This window comes from Vombatus ursinus, unplaced genomic scaffold (genome assembly GCF_900497805.2).
Source record: "Vombatus ursinus unplaced genomic scaffold, bare-nosed wombat genome assembly UNPS02014807.1, whole genome shotgun sequence".
Taxonomy (NCBI): domain Eukaryota; kingdom Metazoa; phylum Chordata; class Mammalia; order Diprotodontia; family Vombatidae; genus Vombatus; species Vombatus ursinus.
Window position 1 is genome coordinate 13,873,297 of NW_020954585.1, and position 20,298 is coordinate 13,893,594.

At 35.6% G+C, this 20,298-nt stretch overlaps 1 protein-coding gene across 6 annotated transcripts in view; it reads left to right on the forward strand.

The window, feature by feature from the left end:
* Nucleotides 1-20,298, forward strand: part of LOC114052343 (contactin-associated protein-like 4) — a 587,798-nt gene that overhangs the window by 377,057 nt on the left and 190,443 nt on the right. For 5 of the 6 annotated variants that reach the window (XM_027874897.1, XM_027874899.1, XM_027874901.1 and 2 more), the window contains 3 exons: nt 9,120-9,323; nt 10,638-10,822; nt 12,000-12,143. In XM_027874897.1, coding sequence (XP_027730698.1) covers nt 9,120-9,323; nt 10,638-10,822; nt 12,000-12,143 — 533 coding nt within the window. The remainder of the gene's footprint in view (nt 1-9,119; nt 9,324-10,637; nt 10,823-11,999; nt 12,144-20,298) is intronic. The other variant, XM_027874896.1, reaches the window with a different exon arrangement.

The window sequence follows — 20,298 nt, forward strand, 5'->3', positions numbered from 1 at the left end:
TGTAGCACCAAAACTTCATTTTACTCTTCTTCCTAAACTCCTCTGATCCCCCTGACATGTTTGGAAGATTCTGAAAGTTGAATCATGGTACTTGACTAGGAAATACAAGTTTGATTAGTATTATCTTTCCTAACCTTTTCAATTGTGAATTAAATTATATTGGGAGTTCAGCTCAGTTGTAATCCATCATTTCACCATCTTTCCCAGAAGTCAAGGTCATGGATTTTCCATAATCACCTAGATATTTTCAGACATTCTTTCTTACTATGTTTTGATATACTGAAGAATGTTTTTGGAATATAGCTTATTTTATACCTTGATGAATATAGCTTTAGTTTTGATAGATACTAGATAGTATATAACAAGGCATAATGATCTCATTTGGAGTCAGAGAGGCCTGAGTTCAAATCCTCACTCTGCTAATTACTAAATAAGTGGCTTTAGGTGAGTCAGTACTTCTTGAGACCTTAGCTTCCTCCTCTATAAAATTAAGTTTGGATTGGATGACTTTCAAGGTTCCTTTCAGCTCTAATCTAAGATTCCATGAATTTGAATGGTAATTTGGAATATAAAATATATTAAAATTTTCTTTTTCTTTCAGTACATTTTATCCAAATCAATACTTTGACATACCAGTTCTAGTAATTAATTCCCAATAGAATCCTGTGTAAAACAACAACAAGTACTACTACTACTACAGCAACTCCTTTTGAAGGATACACCACTTACTTATTGACTTTTTGGTATGGAGTAATTAGTTTGTATGCATTCCTTTTTTTTTAAGTTATTAGATCTAAATTTATGATGTAATGACCTGGTTTATAATAAAATGGTTATTATGTAGAAGAATGCCTTTAGTGTCTCACCTATTCTTCCAGAGCCTCTCTAAGAGGATAACTATTCTGATCTGATAACCATTTTCAGAGAATGAGCACTTTATGTCAGATTCAATCCTTCATCTCTTTTATAAATCATAATGATGCAAAAGACAGAAATGGAGACCCACAGCTTTGAACACAGTCAGGTAAAACCACATTTCTGGGATATAGAAATTGTGACCATCTAAGGACCTGAATTACAAGACTGCAAGAAACAAGTACCTGTTACAAGTCTGAATGTTTTCTATAGTAGAGGTCTGAATTCTAGCCAGAGTAAGCACTTCTAGACATCTGTGAGTAATACAAGAAACAACCTTTTATTCGAGACACATAGGATAAAAAAGCCAGGGATAATGTGGTAGCTGCACCTATAAGCTTTTAAAAATAGTTTTATCCTCTTACTTTTATCTAAATGATGAGATAAGATGGGGGTACTAAGCAAGCAGGATTTAGAGTCACCTCCAATTGACATGGTAACTCAGCTCATAAGAGATCTGAAAGCCAGAGGTGTAGCTTTGTACCTTAATAAGGACTAAGAACTTTAAACTCTCTGTCTCCCTTTGTCTGTCTTTCTGTCTCCTTCCCCTACCCCCCTCCCCATCCCCACACACAGTATAATGGAGTGGCATTGCAAATAGAGGCTTCTTAAATAGGAATTCATTTTGTATGGTTTCAAGTTAGCCTACCTCTCTACAAAGGCATACTAAGATAGTTTAAAAATTGAAATAATTATTTCATCTCCCCACTTTTGACAGCTCAATGAACAGTGAATCAGAGGATTTTGCCTCAGAATGGGAAAATTGCCCCAAAGCAGAAAATTGAGAGGGGCTAAGATAGAACTTAAACTCCTCTAAGGAAGAAAGTGAGGGTGGTACACAGTCCACTAATGAGGCTAGTGAGAGCAAGGAAGAGTTCTATTAGGGCTCTATGCTCAGGTTTTGTGAGTTCTGAAGGCAAAGAGGGAGGTGGTGTGTGGGGTATTGAAGGGTCTGAGTCTGGAAAGATTTGTCAGCCAGTTCTCTTAGTGGCTGGGAGGAAAGCCTGGCTTGACTTCGCTCGTGTAAGCTAGTCTCCTCAGTGCCAGTGGTCTTACAAATTAACTCCGGGTCTTGGAAGGACAGATGAGGAGAAGGCGTAGGCCCCTACTTCTCCTTCAGGAAACCGGTAGTTTGTCCAATTTGGGATTGGTGAGCTTAGGGGCATAGGAAACTGGGGAAAGACTGAGAAAATTGTTTTCTTAGTCCTGAGGAAGGGCCAGTGTGCTCAGGGGGCCTTAGAACTATCAAAAAAGTAAAATTTCAATAAATTGACTAAAAATAGCACTGGAATGGAAGCCAGAGACCTGAATTCTAGTCCCTATTCTGACAGGACATGTTTCCTTCTCTATAAAATGAAGCAGTTTGATGACATAGCCTCTAAGTTTCCTTCTAGCTCTAATAGCAAATATAGATGATTTGGACTCTTTTTGGCAACATTTTGACTCAGACTTATTTTATTTTTTTCTTTGTTTAAGTTTTAGGCATATCTTTTGTTTTTAATTTTTTTTTTCTTTATGACAGCAATCTGTAAACTCTTTGGACCAATACTTTACTTTATTAAGAAATTCTGCATAGTTGTCTTGCATTACTTCTTATGTTATGACATTCAAGTCTCTTGAATGGTCTTACTTTTCTGGGAGACCTCTAATCTTTTTAAAACAAAAATTATTTTCTCTACCTCCCATATTCTTTTTCTTGAGAGAAAGAAAAGAAAAGAAAAAACTAAATAATAAAAATGAATAGTCAGATTCCCATATTGGCCATGTCTAAAAATTTATGTCTCATTCTGTACACTGACTCCATCACATTTTTGCAAGGAGGTGAGTGGCATGTTTCATAATTGATCCTCTGGAAGGTTGATTACTACGTTGATTATAATTCTCTAGTATTTCAAAGTTGTTTGAGCCCTAAGATCTTTACATTATCTCTTCAGATTCTCTTCAAGATCAGATGTTCTGGCTTACGTAGAATTCATTTTTGTTTTGTAATATTGTTCATATATGTACTTTTATCTCCTCTGACACTGCTACAACCCTGGTGAAGGACCCAATCACCAAATGCTTGAATTATTATAATAGCTTTCTGGTTGGTTTCTTTCCCTTAAGTCTCATCCCAGTCTAAACTATCCTCCACTCAACTGTCAGACTGATTTTCCTAAAATGCAGATCTGTTCATGTCACTCTCTTCTTACTCAGTGAACTCTACTGGCTCCCTACCAAATCCAGAATCAAATGTAGTATCCTCTTTTTGTCAGTTAAAGACCTTTATAACCTGCCTCCCTTCTAATTTTCCAATCTGCTCACACTTTACTCACAAACTCTGTGATCCAGTGATGAGTTCTTGCTGTACTTGGGACAAGACACTCTATCTCCAGACTTCAGGCACTTTTACTGGATGCCTCTCATTCCTGGAATCCTCTAGTCTTCATCTCCATCCCAGTCTTCCCTGGTTTCCTTCAAGTCCCACCTAAAATCTCACCTTCTAAAGGAATTCCTCTTAATTCTAATACTTTCCCTCTGTTAATTATTTCCTATTTATCTTATATATAACTGGTTTCTACATAGTTGTTTGCATGTTGTCTCCCTTATTAGATCATGAACTTCCTGCAAGTAGGAACTGTCTTTTACCTTTTACCATTCTTTGTATCCTCAGTCCTTAGCACAGTATCTGGCTCATATTAGGTGATTAATACATGTTTATTGACTCATACATACACATATATGTGTGTACTCACAGGTGCATGTGTGTATATGTATATTTATATATTCCTTTGGATTCCCATTCATTTAATAAGAGGACTTTCACATTTAACTTTTCAAAAATTCCATTAATTTTTTTAACTTTTGAATTTATCTTTTAGTTAAATTTGACTAGGCCAGAAATGGGCATACTGTAGTCCCCAGTTGTTACAGTTTTTTTTTCCTTCCATTTAATAACCACAGTAATAATAAAAAGAAAAACAATAGCACATATATAGTTTTTACTTTGTGCCTACTTTGTGCTAAGTGCTTTACAAATATCTCATTTGATCCTTACAACAACCCTGGGAGGTAGGTGCTGTTATTATCCCCATTTTACAGTTGAGGAGACTGAGGCAAAAGCAGCTTAAGTACTTGCCTAAAGTCACACAGCTAGTAAGTGTATGAGGCTTGATTTGAACTCAGATCTTCCTGTTTGAAGTCCCAGTGCTTTATTTACTGTGCCACCTATATACTGATTTCTCCCTCTTATTCAGTCAGTAGTTTTCTTTAAGTGTTTAGACATTATGTCATTCAATGTGTATATGTATGTCGATGTATAAAATATTAAGTATTTATGTTGTTTTATTATCAATAGTTTCTTTTAGCATGAGATGTTGTCCCTACCTATCTCTTTAGACCATGTTAATTATTTATTAGTATTTATTGACTTTTTTAAAATCATGATTGCCTTCTATGAGGTTACTCATAATATAAACCTCTCAGATTAAGAACCATTCCTTTATAGAGTGATCAAAGTATATGAACATAGAATCTTTTTTGTTTTGAAGCAATGGGGTTTAAGTGACTTACCCAAGATCACACAACTAGTAAGTGTCTGAGGCTGGATTTGTACTCAGCTCCTCCTGACTTCAGGGCCAGTGCTCTATTCACTGCACAATCTAGCTTCCCCTCATGAACATGGAATCCTAAAAAGAAGAAATATAGAGTATCTATAATCATCTGGAGAAGAGTATCAAAATCACTAATGATCATAGAAATTAAAATAATCCTAAGGAATCAGTAACAGATGAGAAAACTTCTTGTTGGATAGGCAGTGGAAAAAAAGGAATTCTAGGAGGCAAAGCCAAGATGGAGAAGTAGAAGGAAGAAGTACAATGAGTTCCCCCACTAAAGCTTCCCCAAACAGATCTATATAACATACTAGACTGAATTCTATTTAGGAAATCCAAGGGAAAAAAAAATCACTGTGAATCATTTTTATGGCCCAGTTCAGGATAGAGAGATGAGATCACAGACAGAAAGATCCATGGATACTGGGGATTGGGGTTATTGGACAAAGTGCATTCCAGAACAGGGATGTGATGAATGAAAGCCTCAAGAGATTGAGTTCTTGGGTAATTGATAATCAATTTATTAATTAGGTTAGCTGGTAATCAATAAATTGATGATCAGTGGTTTCTCCTGGTAACCAAAGATATCAAGGGAGACCCTGAAACACCTTAAATCTCTTCTGAAAAGGAATTCCCTGACCAGTGAAAATCAATCCTGATTGGTGGACATTTAATAAGGAGTCTTCTCCTTATTAAAAGTCTTCTGCTTCAACTCCTCCTGCTGAGAACTTGGCTTGATCATGACACTCAGCAGCCCCAAGGCATCTGGGCAGAGGAAGCCACTTCCATCCACACCTCTCCGTCTAGTTTTCTCCTTCATGATCTGGATTGCCCTAAACTCTAATAGAGGGGATCATGGACAAGCTAAGTATTCCCCCAGGCAAAGGCTCACTTAGACTGAAATCTATTTATATTCTGAACAAAAATTAGGTCTCCTGGTTGGTTGGAGTCCCCATCAAACTAGTTAACTACCATGTGCTTTAAGGGCTAGGAGCAATCATTCAGCCATGCCCTTCATAAACTGAGGGACTTTTTCAGGAATTGTGTTTTTACAGAAATAAAAGGGTGGATCACAAATTAATAATTAGTTACTCATATCATAGTATAATATTAATTTCTCTCAGAGAGAAGCTGTTTACCAAGGCAAAATATGTCCCAGATCCATAAGAGTGACCTTGTGCAGAGTGTAAAGATATGTTGATAACTATTAGCTCTGTTGGTTACTACCCAATTCCATGTCACAGATCCAGGGTACGTGGAAGAAGAGACCTGTGCCCAGGAGTGGTAGGCCAAGGTGAAAAGTGGTCACTGTCCTGGGCTGTGTACCCATCAAGGGGTAAAAAACAAATAGTAGTGTTGTGGCTCAGGCCTCCCTTTCTCCTGGAGCAGAGCAGACACTTAGTTCCAGCTTCTAGCCTTTCTGAAACCTGCATATGAATAACCAGAGCAGGAATTCCACATCAAAGGGGAACCTACAGTTCTCTCACTCTGAACCAGCAGAGTTTTCTAGCTGGCTGATAGGGTCTGAGGCCAGCAGTGGTCTGCTGTTGTTTAGACCCAGACCTAAGTCTGGAACTTACAGAGTTCAGACAATAAGGACAGTGATCAGACTTTACCCTGGAAGTTTTGCCAAGGGTCTAAAGCCCTGAAAACTTGCAGATCCCTAACCTGAAGGTTTATGTATTAAACTGGTATGTGAAAAGACAAGTAGGGATTTGCATCCATGCAATAAGTGTCTGCACTTCTATCAAAGCGTAAAAGTGAAGTAAGGAATGAATATTGTTGATAGTAAAATAAATAAACACCCATTTATGTAGCACTTTATCAATGATAATTCTGTTAGGTAAGTACTATAAATGCAAACATTGTATATATTATATATTTATATGTATGTATAATATCATATCATATACATATATATGTGTGTGTGTGTGTGTGTGTGTGTGTATATATATATATGTATGTATGTATGCATGTGTGTTAGCTAAGTCTTAATAAAGTGCCCAAAGCCCTGTGGCCCATAGGCACAGTCAGAGATAGGAATTAAAACCTGGGTCATCTGTTTCTCGGTAGTTTCCATGCTTTCACCCTGAAAACTATGGAACTATTATAACTGTATCACAAGCATTATATTATACATTGGTGATTTTTTACAAGTTTTCTAATTTGTCTTCTGGATGTTTTGAAATCTGATGATTATCACATGGTTAAACATCCAGAAACAACTGATTGAAATCTTGTTGGGGATTGAGTCTAGAAATATTGGTCAGCCATTGATAGCTACCTTCTTAAAGAAAATAGGATCTTTTAAAAGTCATAACTTCATCTCTTAATTACCTGTGTTATGTTTTAGTACCCCATTTTGCCTGATGAAAGTACTTCATAAAAAAGACTTGATGCCATAGAAGATGAATATTGCTGTTACAGAGAAATGCCATTGAAGAGGAAAAAGAAACAGTAGACAGAAGGAATAAAGTAATAGATATTTTCTAGAGAAAACTTCATTGATAGTTAATTGCTATGAGGGTTTTTATCAAAAATAAACATTATTATCTTTGCTTTAGGGATACATACACACACTGCATTGCTACAAATTTGACATCATAAAAATGTGTTACATTTATATTTTACTTAGACATGTTTCCATTATGAACGCTTATTCAATTGCATAATGGGATAATAGTTCAATCAATACATTTTAATGCAAAATATAATATTTATTCCTTTTAAAAGAATATTTCTTAAGTACTAAATACATTAAGAAAATAGAGAAAAAAAATCAAACCTTAGAATTTTCAAAGGGTGATTATATAAAATTGTTAATATTTTTGAAGGTAATAAATATAAAAGATTCCTTTTACATATGATGCATCATTTCAATTAAATACATTTCATGCACCTAAGATGTGGTGTTTTCTTTTCTCTTCTTTTTCTTTCCCCCCAAGCTAAATAAGGTTGGTAAATAGATACTACTTTCTACTGGCTGAAAAGAGCTCACTAAACATTTGGAAAATAGTGTCCTATTTTATTGGATTTCTCTTACAGCTTCATTTGTTCATAAACATATCTTTCAAGAGCAGTTACTTTTTTCTTCTTATGAAGTGTGAAAGGCACTATGAGCTTCTGTGGCTCATATCAGTTCCTTTGTGTCTTATTCATTCTGTAAGTTATTTTATAGATGTTATTTTGCATTATCAGTCTAACTTTTTTTTCTTTTTTGAGGTGAACTTAATATATGTGACCTTTTCACTTACTAGATGAAAAACTTTAAAAAATTGAAAGAATAGTGAAGTTTCTCAATCATAACCTTACTAAGGCAGAACAGTTCTTTTATTGGTTATAAAGACAATGTATTTTTAACAAACCAATGGAAAAGATATAAAATATATCTTCCCTTTTATGACAACATGTGTACCAAATGTTAAGAATGAAAATAGGTCTTTAAAAACAAAACAAAACAAACAAAAAAAAAAAACCCAACCACCTTGTAATATGTATATATAGATGAAGTGACCTTGAAAAATCACAATTTATATAACTCAAAATAGGTTATCCATTGGAATAATCTTTGGAAAAGAACTATGAGTTGTGTGCAGGTAGAACAGCATAAAAGAATATATGAAAATAGACAATTTATTTAAAATGTCCACTATCAATTTAGTTTTTAGCATTAGATGAGGGACATAACATTTGAGGCCTTTATTTAATCTTGTGATAGATAAGAGGGCTTTTTATTTTTTATCGTGACTGTTAACTTTTTTTATTTTCACCTTTGACTGAATGAAAAAAATGATTATAACTATAGCAAGAGAAATTTAGATCACTTAAAGGAAGATTGTTTTGATAATGGATTTTATTATAATTTGTAAAGTGGGGAAAATGGGTTAAAAGGGAAAGATAATCTTTTTTTGATAGATTATATTAGAATAATATATACTCATCTGCTTAATTTATTTAGGTTCATCAATCCCTGATGTCAGGAGATGAATGAGATGACAGACAATGATATCTTTTTGCCTTATAATGTATTTGACAAAGGCACAATGTCCCATTGTAGATAAAGAGCTGGCTTAGAAGCCAGGGCAGCCTAGTTTCAAGTCCAACTTTTGACACATACTGGCTCAGTATATTCTTGGGCAAGTTACTTAAACTTTCAATGCTAGTAGCTCTCTATAACTTTAAGTTGTAGAAAAGGTATCAACCTATATTATCAGAGACAGCTTCTTCACAGTGAGTTTCCAAGGGAATCAGCCATTCCCCATTGCCAAACCCTAACCTGTAACATGTAAGACATGAAAGAAGATATAATATATTTGTTAGAACACTTATTGGCCTTGGAGTTAGGAAGACATGGATTCAAATTCCACCTTCTATATATGGTGATTTTTTGATATAATTCACTCTGTCCCAAGTAGCTAGAAGAGTTTATAATCTGTAGTTTAAAGGAAACTTCTTTACCAGCAATTCCCCATACTAATGAAATTACAGGTCTAGGCACATAGGATATGGATTTATAGTATATATGCTACACATCTTCATGCAAATGTTTACATTTATTAAAGAAAAAAACCTTTCACATTTAAAGTTATCTTTTAATATCTTTTTCTCTAGGATCTGAGGTGGTAGATTTTGATGGAAAAAGTTTTCTGCTCTACAGATTTGACGAAAAATCCATAAACTCCTTAAAAGATGTCATTTCTTTTAAATTTAAAACAATGGAAAGTGATGGGATTCTGCTCCACAGGAAAGGACAAAATGGCAATTTTATCACACTGGAATTAATAAAAGGAAAACTCTTCTTATTCATTAATTCAGGTAAAAACATTTAAAAAAAGTACATTATCTTATGGTTCAGGGATGGGGAACCTGAGGCCTCAAGGCCACATGTGGACTTCTACGTCCTTGGATATGGCCTTTTGACTGAATCCAAGTTTTACAGAATAAATCATTTTATTAAGGGGATTTGTTCTGTGAAGTTTGGATTCAGTCAAAGGGTGGCACTTGAAGACCTAGAGGGCCACATGTGGCCTCAAAGCCACAGGTTCCCCACCCCTGGTCTGGTTCAATAGATGTTACTTATGTTAAAAATGATAGGCATGCAATATGCCTGAGTGTGTCAACATACCTGGACCCCACTCTATGCATGTATATTGTTAAATACCTTTGCATCTATTCTTTTAACAAATTAAAAATTTTTACCATTTGTGTCATGCGTCTAAATTTATGTATTATACTCATGTTTTTACTTGAAATTAGTGTGAAAGTGGGAAAATATAGATGATTTTCTGTTCTCATGACAACATATCCATATAATTTTGTTGTAATATCATAAGCTAAAGAGTAGATGGTCCTAAAACTTTAAAAAAAAATATATAATGTCTTAATGTAGTTTGACCAAGGTTCGGGATTCGAGGATATAATACAGGGAAGGGTAGAGTGATACAACAGAAAGTACAGAGAAGGAAGTCAGCATAGACAAAGTAAAAAGCAAGCAATCTTCAATGAGGCTAAATAACCACAATGGAGGGTCAATTAAGAATGATGGAGAAAGGGAGAGTCTGATGGGGAACCTGGAGAAGAGAAGACCAAATCCCATAAAGTTCAGTGGGATTTTATAGGGTTTTGTCCAGTGGAACCAGGTGTCTTGGGGATAAAAGGGGGAGGCTAAATTGGTTTGCTATTCAAGGGTAAGGGACTGATGCTAAGTCATGTTGAACTGGAGCACCTGGGGAAATAGGAGACTACTTGGTATTCAAACTCCCTGCTGAAGGGAATAGGGCTACTATGGGTCTAACTTTAGCTGAATAATTTAGGAGAATTGAATCTTCACACCAGTTTCTTTGTTTAGTAGCAAAATGAAGGCTACTAGTCCTTATACTTAAGATCTATCAGTCTAAATTTTTCTTAAATATCAAGAATACATAGGAAAGGACCTAACAGGGTAATAATAGCACAGTTTAAAAGGTACCATATTTAATACTTATTTAAGCTAAGTTGACCAGTAGTTTTGCTAGGGAAAAATAAAGGAATTATAATCACCATGATCAATACTGAATCACAACATGGAAACTGTAATTTTAAGTGAAGCTGAGTTTGTTTTTGTTTTTTTTTTTCCCCCTCTCTCTTAAGGTGATACTAAGCTGCATTCTACTAACAGCCTCATTAACATCACCACGGGCAGCCTCTTGGATGATCAGCACTGGCATTCTGTCCTTATTGAGCACTTTAATAAACAAGTAAACTTTACCGTAGATAAACACACTCAACATTTTCATGCAAAGGGAGAATTCAATTACTTGGACTTAAATTATGAGGTGTGAAAATTACCTTTCATTTAATAAAGACTTTATGATTGAAATTCAATTCAACAAGCAAAAGGAAATAAGATTTTATGGCATTATCCTTTCACTATAACTAAAATTTTTGCTGAAATTTCTATTTAGATTGAATAAGTAATAAGAATGTGTTTTTATTATATTGCGGCTCCTACTGCCTAACATTGTGACACTTTATTATTATAGATAATCTTTTTATCCAAGCATGCAATGACACAATTTCATTTTCAGAAAACATCTTACAAATGATGAGAAACCAATATTGAAAAAAACATTAAAAAAATTTGCTTTTGGAAATCTCAGTAGCATTAAATCGAACATGAGGAATTTCATCATGTTTTAGTGAACTCCTGATAATATAAAGTCATCTGTGAGAACTCATAGAATTCAATAGCACATCCCAACTACATCATTTGATAAGATAAAGAAAGAAAAATAAATATATGATCAATATACAGCTTCTTAGATTTTTTTAAAGGGCTGAGAACATTTTCAAGCCTGCCTATTTAAAGGTGGTTAAATTGCACCAAAACAGAATATATTCTCTGTCCAATCCTTTGCTGCTCATCTTTATGGAAACCAGAAATATAAGTCCTATTGTTCATGAGGCATGAAATGGCCTTGACAAATGAAATGAAATGAACATTTCAGCCCTCTGTTGGATTTACCACAGTCAAATAGAACTAATTTTTCAATGGATTGGCAAAGGGCAACAGCCTACAATTTTACACACAGACTGAAATGTAGATACATCATAACCCTGTCCTGATAAGGTTTATTATTATCCTGATGTATGATGAGCAACACCAACCCCCAACCCATTACCTACCAAGTAACTGTATCCATCAAAAGCCTGGTATCATACTAAAAAGTCTTAAAATTGGGGTTATACTGGCCCCTAAAATATATATTATTAAAGGAATTCCTACAGACATACATTTGGTAGGCCTACGAATCTGTCCTTTAATTGTCATACTTAACCTTTGTTTGATATGAGCACATCTGACAACAGGGAAAGGCCATAAAGCAAAATAATGGAAATCTGGACAATCCGTGATTCTTGTTGACTGTATTTGAAATGTTTATTGTCTATGTAGCAAATGGGTTGTCAGAAAAATTATTAAATGGTTTTATTGATGTTTGTTTTCTTTCTAAGCTCAGCTTTGGAGGGACTCTAGCAGCTGGAAAATCAGTACCATTTTCCCATAGGAATTTCCATGGCTGTTTTGAAAATCTGTATTGTAATGGAGTTAATGTCATTAATTTGGCCAAGAGACAGAAACCTCAGATCTACATCATGGTAAGAAATTCAAAGACTGGAAGGTAGGAGGGGGAAAGGGGATACCAAGAGGGAGGTAAGAAAAGAGTCAGGGAGATAAATAGAAAGTGAGAGAAAGGAAAGAAACTTTATTTTTTATTATATAAGATGGTTACTCTTATCTTTCCCATTTGATCTAATAATGTTGTATTTCCAGCTTCTCTGGAAAGTGTGGGGGTGGAGCAAGGGAAGTAGTTGAACTGAAGAAGAATGGAGGGGCAGGTAGGTAGCACAGTGGATAGAGCACCTGCCCTGGAGTCAGTAGGACCTGAGTTCAAATCTGGCCTCAGACACATAACATTCACTAGCTGTGTGAGTCCGGGCAAGTCACTTAACCCCAGTTGCCTCACCAAGAAAAAAGAAGAAGAATAAGAATGGAAAGTAATTATAAAGGAGAGTTGGAGTATTTGAATAACTATGAAGAACTTATGGAGGGGACATATGAGAGTCTTGACAAATTGGAGGAGGACAGCGGGGAGGACTTGTGCTCTTGTAGTACTTAAGATGAATGAAATGAGGAGAATGAGTTGGAGCAGAAGGGAAAGAAGAAAGAGATGAACTTATGATGGGAAGTAGGAGCTTGAGAAGAAGTGGTAGCAGGACTCAGAAGAAAAAGAAGTTGGTAAAAAAACATAATTAAAATAAGGTCAAAGGTTGGCAATACAAGACAAACGAAGTTGTTGTGACTGTCAAGGTGATGACAAAGTGAAAAGTTGTGACAAAGAGTTGACAGTGATAATTCTGGAGGTAAAGACACTAAAAAGCCATATAATAGCCTTTTTCAATGGGAGCCGTTCAAAAGAAAAACAAATGACTAAGGATCTTACTTCTAGAAATTATAAAGTACTAGGAAAGTTTTGCAATGACCTCTAGCACAACAAATATCCAGGATGAAGGATGCCAGGACACTAGAATGAAGTCACAGAGGCTGGTGACCTTTGTCAATTCCTGTCTGTTATTTACACTCATGGTTTGCTCTAGTATTGAGTGCTCTGGGGTTGCCTGTCTCCTCAAAGAAACCAGCTTCCAGTGCTTCCAATTTTAATTCAACCTTATATTTCTGAGGAACAATTCCATTTTTGTTCTAGTTTAAAGGATTCTCCCCAGCAAGGGGAAGAAATGAAAAGGTTCCCAGAAAGCAACCTATAATCAGGTGTGAAACAGGGTAAATTTATTCCCAAACAGAAAGAAAGGCTGAGCAATAATGAATCAGAAAATAATTACAATCAGTTGAGAGATTAATACATGAATGGCATACCTTTCCAACCCCAATCAATCAATCTACACAAAGAATAAAGTTTCAAATATGTAAATAACATGATTTATACACTGTGATATCTTTATTGAGGTATAACTCTTTCATTAGATTAAGAAATTGATGGATTAGCTAAAAGTATCTGTCATGCTCATTGAGCCGTGTAACATACCATTCAGTCTAGAGAACCCCCCAAGCTCTTATTGTATTTCTAATTTCATTTTTTAAAATCTTATTTCAAGAATATCCTTAGTTTTCTTTGAAGCTATGCTTGTAGTTATTGTGGGGTTACTCTCTTCTCCTGTATTTGCCTCTTGACTTAACCAGTAGTATTTCTTTATTCCATTCAATATTTTCTTCACTTTTCTATTCTTTATTTTCACCCTCATTTCTTAGTTTGAGATTCTGTATTCAGAATAATTCCCTCTTAGATAGAGTGGGTGTACTTTGGTCCTTTCTCCCTCTGTTGTCTGGATGTCATTCTATTGCCAGTACTGATTGAGTGATTGGTATTAGACACCACCCTCTACCTCAGTCTCTGGTTTCTATCTCAGTCTCCTGATTCTATACCTAGAGCATCTCCTTCTCCTGACATGATCCTAAAGTGGGAGTTGGTTCAATCTATTGTTATAACCTTGACTTGCCCCAGTGGCATATGATTTTTCTCAGGTTTGTTGCATGGCAATCTTTGTCTCTAGTTCTCAGGAACTGAGGTGGTCCTGTCAACTTCTGTGGCTCCCAGAAGCATGTGGCCATGTCTTCTCTTTCTGTGTTGTGATTTAGGGCTTATGCTGCTTCCACCTATGTCCTGACTATCTGGATATGGCTTCAGGTTGATGATTATTGGAGCTTTTGCAGTCTTAAGATTCCTCCAGACCTTTTTCCTCTGTCAATGTGAAGGCTGACTCTGACTACCTTTAGGCTCATTTTCAGAAACTTGAACCGGCTGACCTAGTACAATTCCTCTCCATATTTTTTGTCAGTTTCTGGTCCCCTTGCCTGATCTTGCACTAGTTTCTATGTTGTTGTTCTTCTCTCTAGTTCTACTAGATTCACACTGGCCATCTTGTGTCGTTACTTTTCAATTGTCTGTGTCATAGGTCTTTCTGGAGTCATTTTCAAGTATTTTCTGGGGTATATGCAGGAGAACATGGTTTTTCTGCAAACATTCATTTCACCATCATAACCAAAAGTCCCGTTTCCCTAGATTTTAGCAAAGCATTTCGCAAAGTCTCTCTTTACTACTGTTGGTGACAAAATGTAAAGATGTGTGACAGATGATAGTATAGTTAGATGGAATTAAAACTATTCTTTTCTAGAAATCTTCAAGCAAAGACTGGATGGTCATTTATTAGATACGTTTTACTGAGGATTCTTGTTCTGGTATGGAGTGGAAAAGGTAGAATTCAAGGTCTCTTTCCAGTTCCAAGATGCTGTGATAAATAGAGTGCATTGTCTAGGTGTCTTACACTCAACCAGCAATTTTCTCTGCTTTCCCCTATGGCTTTGGGGTGAAAAGACTCAAATAAGTCTTAAGTCTAGATGAATACCCCCTGGAACTTGGGGAACTCTTTGTAGCATCTTCCTGGACTTTTGGGCTGATTAAGTTTCCATGGTAACAACTGAGAGGGTAGGGGGAAGAAACTAGCTCCAGCCAGGTTACAGTAGTTTATGAGGCAGGTTCTTCATTTCCACGTAAAAAGGAACTAAAAAGAGATTTAAATTTTCTTTTATGTCATAGTCTGCATTTTTCTTGGATTTCCTTGTTATTGCTCCCAGTAGGCCAGTTTTTCTGCCTGTATAATTTCCCTAATTCTTTATTTAGGCTTTATTAGCTCAAATAGAGACTAATCCCAGTTTTCCAGAGAGTAACCAAGTATCATTCATTGATTAAAATGAACAAACCTATCAATTTGGTATGGTAGTTGCCGATAAATTAATATCAATTAGGAATTATTAAACTGTAATGACTACACATTTTCCCAAAGTAGTAATATTGGCTGGCCTAAAATATAGTACTTTAATATCAAATTCTGGAAAAGGAGTGCAGTAGTAGTGCAGCCTGAGATTTGCAGGCTCAGAGTCAGAAGATTTTGTCTCCTATCGGAGTTTTGCTGCTAACTTAGGCAAATCATATGGCCTTCTTAGGTTTCAGTTTCCTCATCTGCAAATTAAGTGGCTTGGATTAAATGATTTTTTTAAAGGATTAAAAGATTTCTAAGATCTCTTCTTGCTCTAAAATTTAAACCTATAGTGGCTTTTTCACTATCTGTTATATGAAGTTTCAGTTGTTAGAGTCATGAAAAGCAGAGATTTGGCTTTAATTCAACAGTATTATAAAATATATTACTTTTTAACCATTCCAAAAGAAATTCTAATGCCAATTTGTATTCTTCTGGAGAATACATATCTGAATTCATTTCATTATGAAAATTAGATATATTTATTTGGACTGCCAAACCAAAGTTGAAGTTATTCTGCATTGTACATGCAAATACATACTTCATTCTAGTCAAACTGCTCTACTTGCTGCTTCCTCAACAAGACATTCCATGTCCAATTTTTATTTATTTGCACCAGTTAACTTCCCCCTATGCCTGACATCTACTAGCTTCTCACCTCTGCCCCCTTTGAATCTTCACCTTCTCTTTAAGGCTCATCACCTCTTTTACAAGACCCTTCTTGAAGACTACAGTTTGTTTCCTCTCTCCCTTTAAAAAAAAAGTTTTATCGATTTTTTTTTTCTTTTGTGTATACCTCACAGTCATTTCTATCTCTTCCCCTTGTCTTTAGCTTGAACCTCCTTGTGATAAAGGAAAATATTTAAACGAAACACAACAGACGCTAACTGTACCTGGCATGTATATAATGCTCTATGTTAGGAATCCCTGGGCCCTTCACTGTGAGGCAGGTGGTAATATGTCATTATCTTCCCCCACCCACCACCCAGGGCTTTCACTTTACATTCTTACTTCTCCCATTAGAATGTGAATTTATAAAAAAGTAGAAACTAATTTTCTGTCTTTGTATCTCCAATACCTAGCACAATATCTTTCATGTTGTAGTTGCTTAATAAATGCTTGTTGAATTAATGCAGATGTGTGTATGTGAATTTTATTTGTTTCTAATAATTTAAAGGTCTCTTGCTGATCACAACTGAATAGAAAAGATGTCAGTATATTAACTGTTAAGTTATAAGGAAGTTTTTTTCATTATATACTTAATTATGTTTTCATCAAATTCCTCTACCAGTATAGTTCATTACAAAGCTTAGGTATTGATAGTCTCATCACTTTCAGTGAATCCCTATTGCTTCCAAGGTCATATATAAAATCCTCTGGCTTTTAAAGCCTGTCATAACTTCCCCTCTTCCTAACTTTTCAGTCTTCTAACGTCTTTGTACTCCAAATATTTTGCTATCCAGTGATACTGATCTCCTCATTTTTCTTCCCACAGACACTCCATCTCTCCAGGTGTTCACCCCTATCCCCATCTCTGCTCTCCCTCCTTCTCTCTGCCTCCTGGCTTCTCTCTCTGGCTTTGTTCAAATTTCAGCTTAAGTGTTACCTTTTGCAATACATCTCTCCTAGTCCTTCTTAATCGTAGTGCCTTCTGTCTGAGACTACTCCCTTCTCAATTTATCCTGGATATGTCTTGCTTGTATATAGTGCTTTGCATGAGTTCCTTGGGAGCTATTTCTGCTTTTTCCCTTTTTTCGTAACCCCGGTTGTTAGAACAGTGCTTGACTTTGCCCTATAACAGTGTAAATTTACTTGCATTGGAGGGGAAAAGAGAGTCTTGTCAAAAGTCCGGGTACAGACCTTTCCCTCTGTAGTAAGGTAGGACCAGGCCTATACACAGGACAAGGGAGGGAGCAGACCCTATGGTACTCAGGGGGTAAGTCCTAGGCTCTGGTGCATTTAGTATTTAAGGTGCAGGCAAACTGCTTTTACAGTTGACTGTCAGATCCTGATTGCTGGCAGAGCAAAAAGACTTGTTTCAAGCTTACTAGAAGGCCTTATGCTGGCTATGTGGCACCTGGAAATCCCAGTGGCATATAAAAACATCATTATTGGAGGCTTTTTGCTTCCTCAGTTCTGAAAGGTCCTCCCTATAGTTTGCTCCAGCCACAATTATGAGGTGAAAAAGGAGACAAGCAGGAGGAGCACCGCACTCACTAGGTCTATCAGTGTGTTTGATCTGTGTTTAGCAATTGTGTCTTTGCACCCTATTTTTGTACCCTCATCTTGTTTATTTACCCTTCTATCTCCTTTCTGGGGCAGCTAGGTGGCTCAGTGGATAGAGTTCTGGGCTTAGAGTCAAAAAGTCTTACCTCCTTGATTTCAAGTCCAGCCTCAGACACTTATTAGCTATGTGACCCTGGGCAAGTCACTTCACCTTATTTGCTTTAGTTTCCTCATCTGTAAAATGAGCTGGAGAAGGAAATGCAAACTATGCCCGCATCTTTGCTAAGAAAATCCCAGATGGCGTCTAGAAGAGTCAGATATAACTGAAACAACTAAACAAAAGCAACAATATACCCTTCCTAATATAAGATTGCCTGAAACCCTCATCCTTCACTCCCTATGCTGTACCCCTGACTTAGAGACTACATGATTCTCCTTTATGCTCAGTCTTTTAGATTCATATATTGGAAAAGTTGCTTCACTTTGTCTCATGGTTTTAAATAGAAATGAATGAAGCTTGTTTTAAATAATACACATTTATAAAGTGCTTTAAAATTGGCAAAAATTTATCCTACGAGGTAATAAAAATGTTATTTCCATTTTACTGATGAAGAGACTGAGTCTCAGAAAGGTAAGGTGATACCCATAGTCACATGGCTTGAAAGGATGAAAGCTAGGAATTAAAAATACAGGCCTAATTTCAATTACAACCTACTTTTTAATACAACACACTTTTTGTAACGATTGCAGCTCCTACACCAAATAAAAACTCTGTTAGTGTGTATGGGTGTATACAGATATATGCTATTTTAAAAAAAAAACCATATAATAGGGTTATTGCTGGGTCCAAGGGTATAAGCAGTTTAATAACTCTTTGGGCATAATTCTAGATTGTTCTCCAAAATGGTTTGGATTAGTTCACAATTCCACCAACATGAAATAGTGTCCCAGTTTTTCTACATCTCCCCAACATTTGTCACTTTCCCCTTTAATCATTTTAGTCAATCTGGGAGGTATGAAATGATATATCAAGTTTATTTTTAATTTGTATTCCTCTAATAAATAATGATTTAGAGCATTGCTATTATGAATATCCAAATTAACTCTAAAGGACAATGAAGAGAGATGCTATATGCATCCTGAGAAAGAACTGATAAATAGGAAGTATGTATAGAATAATTTTACACATGCATACCTATTTGTGTCTAATGGTAACCATTCTAAGATTGGGGAGGGGGGAGAGAAGAAAAAAAGACATTTACATGATAACTTTATTCTATATTTAAAAGGAATTTTGGAGGGGACACTACATAGAAAAAAGCTAAATTTACAAAACATATCCATTTTTATACTATTCACAGTTCCAAAGACTTTTTTAATCTTCAGTTTGAGTGGAAAAAAGTTACTCAACAAATATTTATTAAGAATTGCAATATGTGCAAGACAGTGAACTAAACTCTGAAGATACAAAGAAAGGCAAAAATAGTCCTTTCCCTTAAGGAACTTGCATTCTAATGGGGTCTTCCCCATTTACAACATGTAAATGAGGAGATACATACACTTTATACAGAATTGATAGTGATATACTGTCATAAGGCAGGGGATGGGGGGAGGGAGAGAAGGATAGAATTTGGAACTCAAAACTTTGAAAACAAAAAACAAATGTTAAAAAAATTGTTTTAACATGTAAATTGGAGAAAAATAAAATATTATTTAAAAAAAAAAGAAGTAAGGGAATTAGCAACTGGGCTGGGAGAGATGAAAAGCAAGAGAAACTTGCAAAGGCCTCCTATTGAAGGTGAACTGAGTCTTGAAGGCAGCCAGGCAGAGAGGTGGGGGTGGGGTTGGAGACACGGAGAGAGAGATATACAGGATATGAACATTAGTCGAATCTGTGTATAGATTTCAAGGGGACAATAAACATGAAATTGTAGAAAAAATATATCTTTATTTCAATCTAATTTATTTTCTTGGTAATCCTTTGGTAGAATCAAGTGACTGTTTTTGTTTGTTTAAGAATGAGGAGAGGGGCAGCTAGGTGGCGCCGTAGATAGAGCTCTGGCCTTGGAATAAAGAGGACCTGAGTTCAAATTTGACCTCAGACACTTGACACTTAACAGCTGTGTGACCCTGGGCAAGTCACTTAATCCCAATTGCCTCACCAAAAAAAAAAAACAGGAATGGGGAGATATGGTCATGTTTTCTTTATAACAAAGAGTTATTCTGGTTTGAAGATAAGACTGACTTGTTAAACTTCAGGAAGTCATTTAATGAAGATGTAAAGGGCACTGTGCTATGGATCAAAGGATATACTGAAAACTGATCTTGAGCTAACTATGGACTATGCAATATACATGTATGTACATATGTGTACATATATACACATGCAATACAGATACAAGTGCCTACATACAATGTGTATATACATATGTATGCATAGGTCTTTGTACATATACGTGTGCATATTATGTATATAGGCACATCTGTATACATGCATAATGTAAGCTCAATATCCATTTTATGTTTTCTATTACTCTGTACATATATGTATACAGAAATGTATGTATGTATAAATATGTGTATATGTATTTGTGATATATTTGCAGAGATATACATATATACATACACACACACATATACATATATTATATATATATACACACACAAACATTGTAGTTACTTTAACTTGGCGACT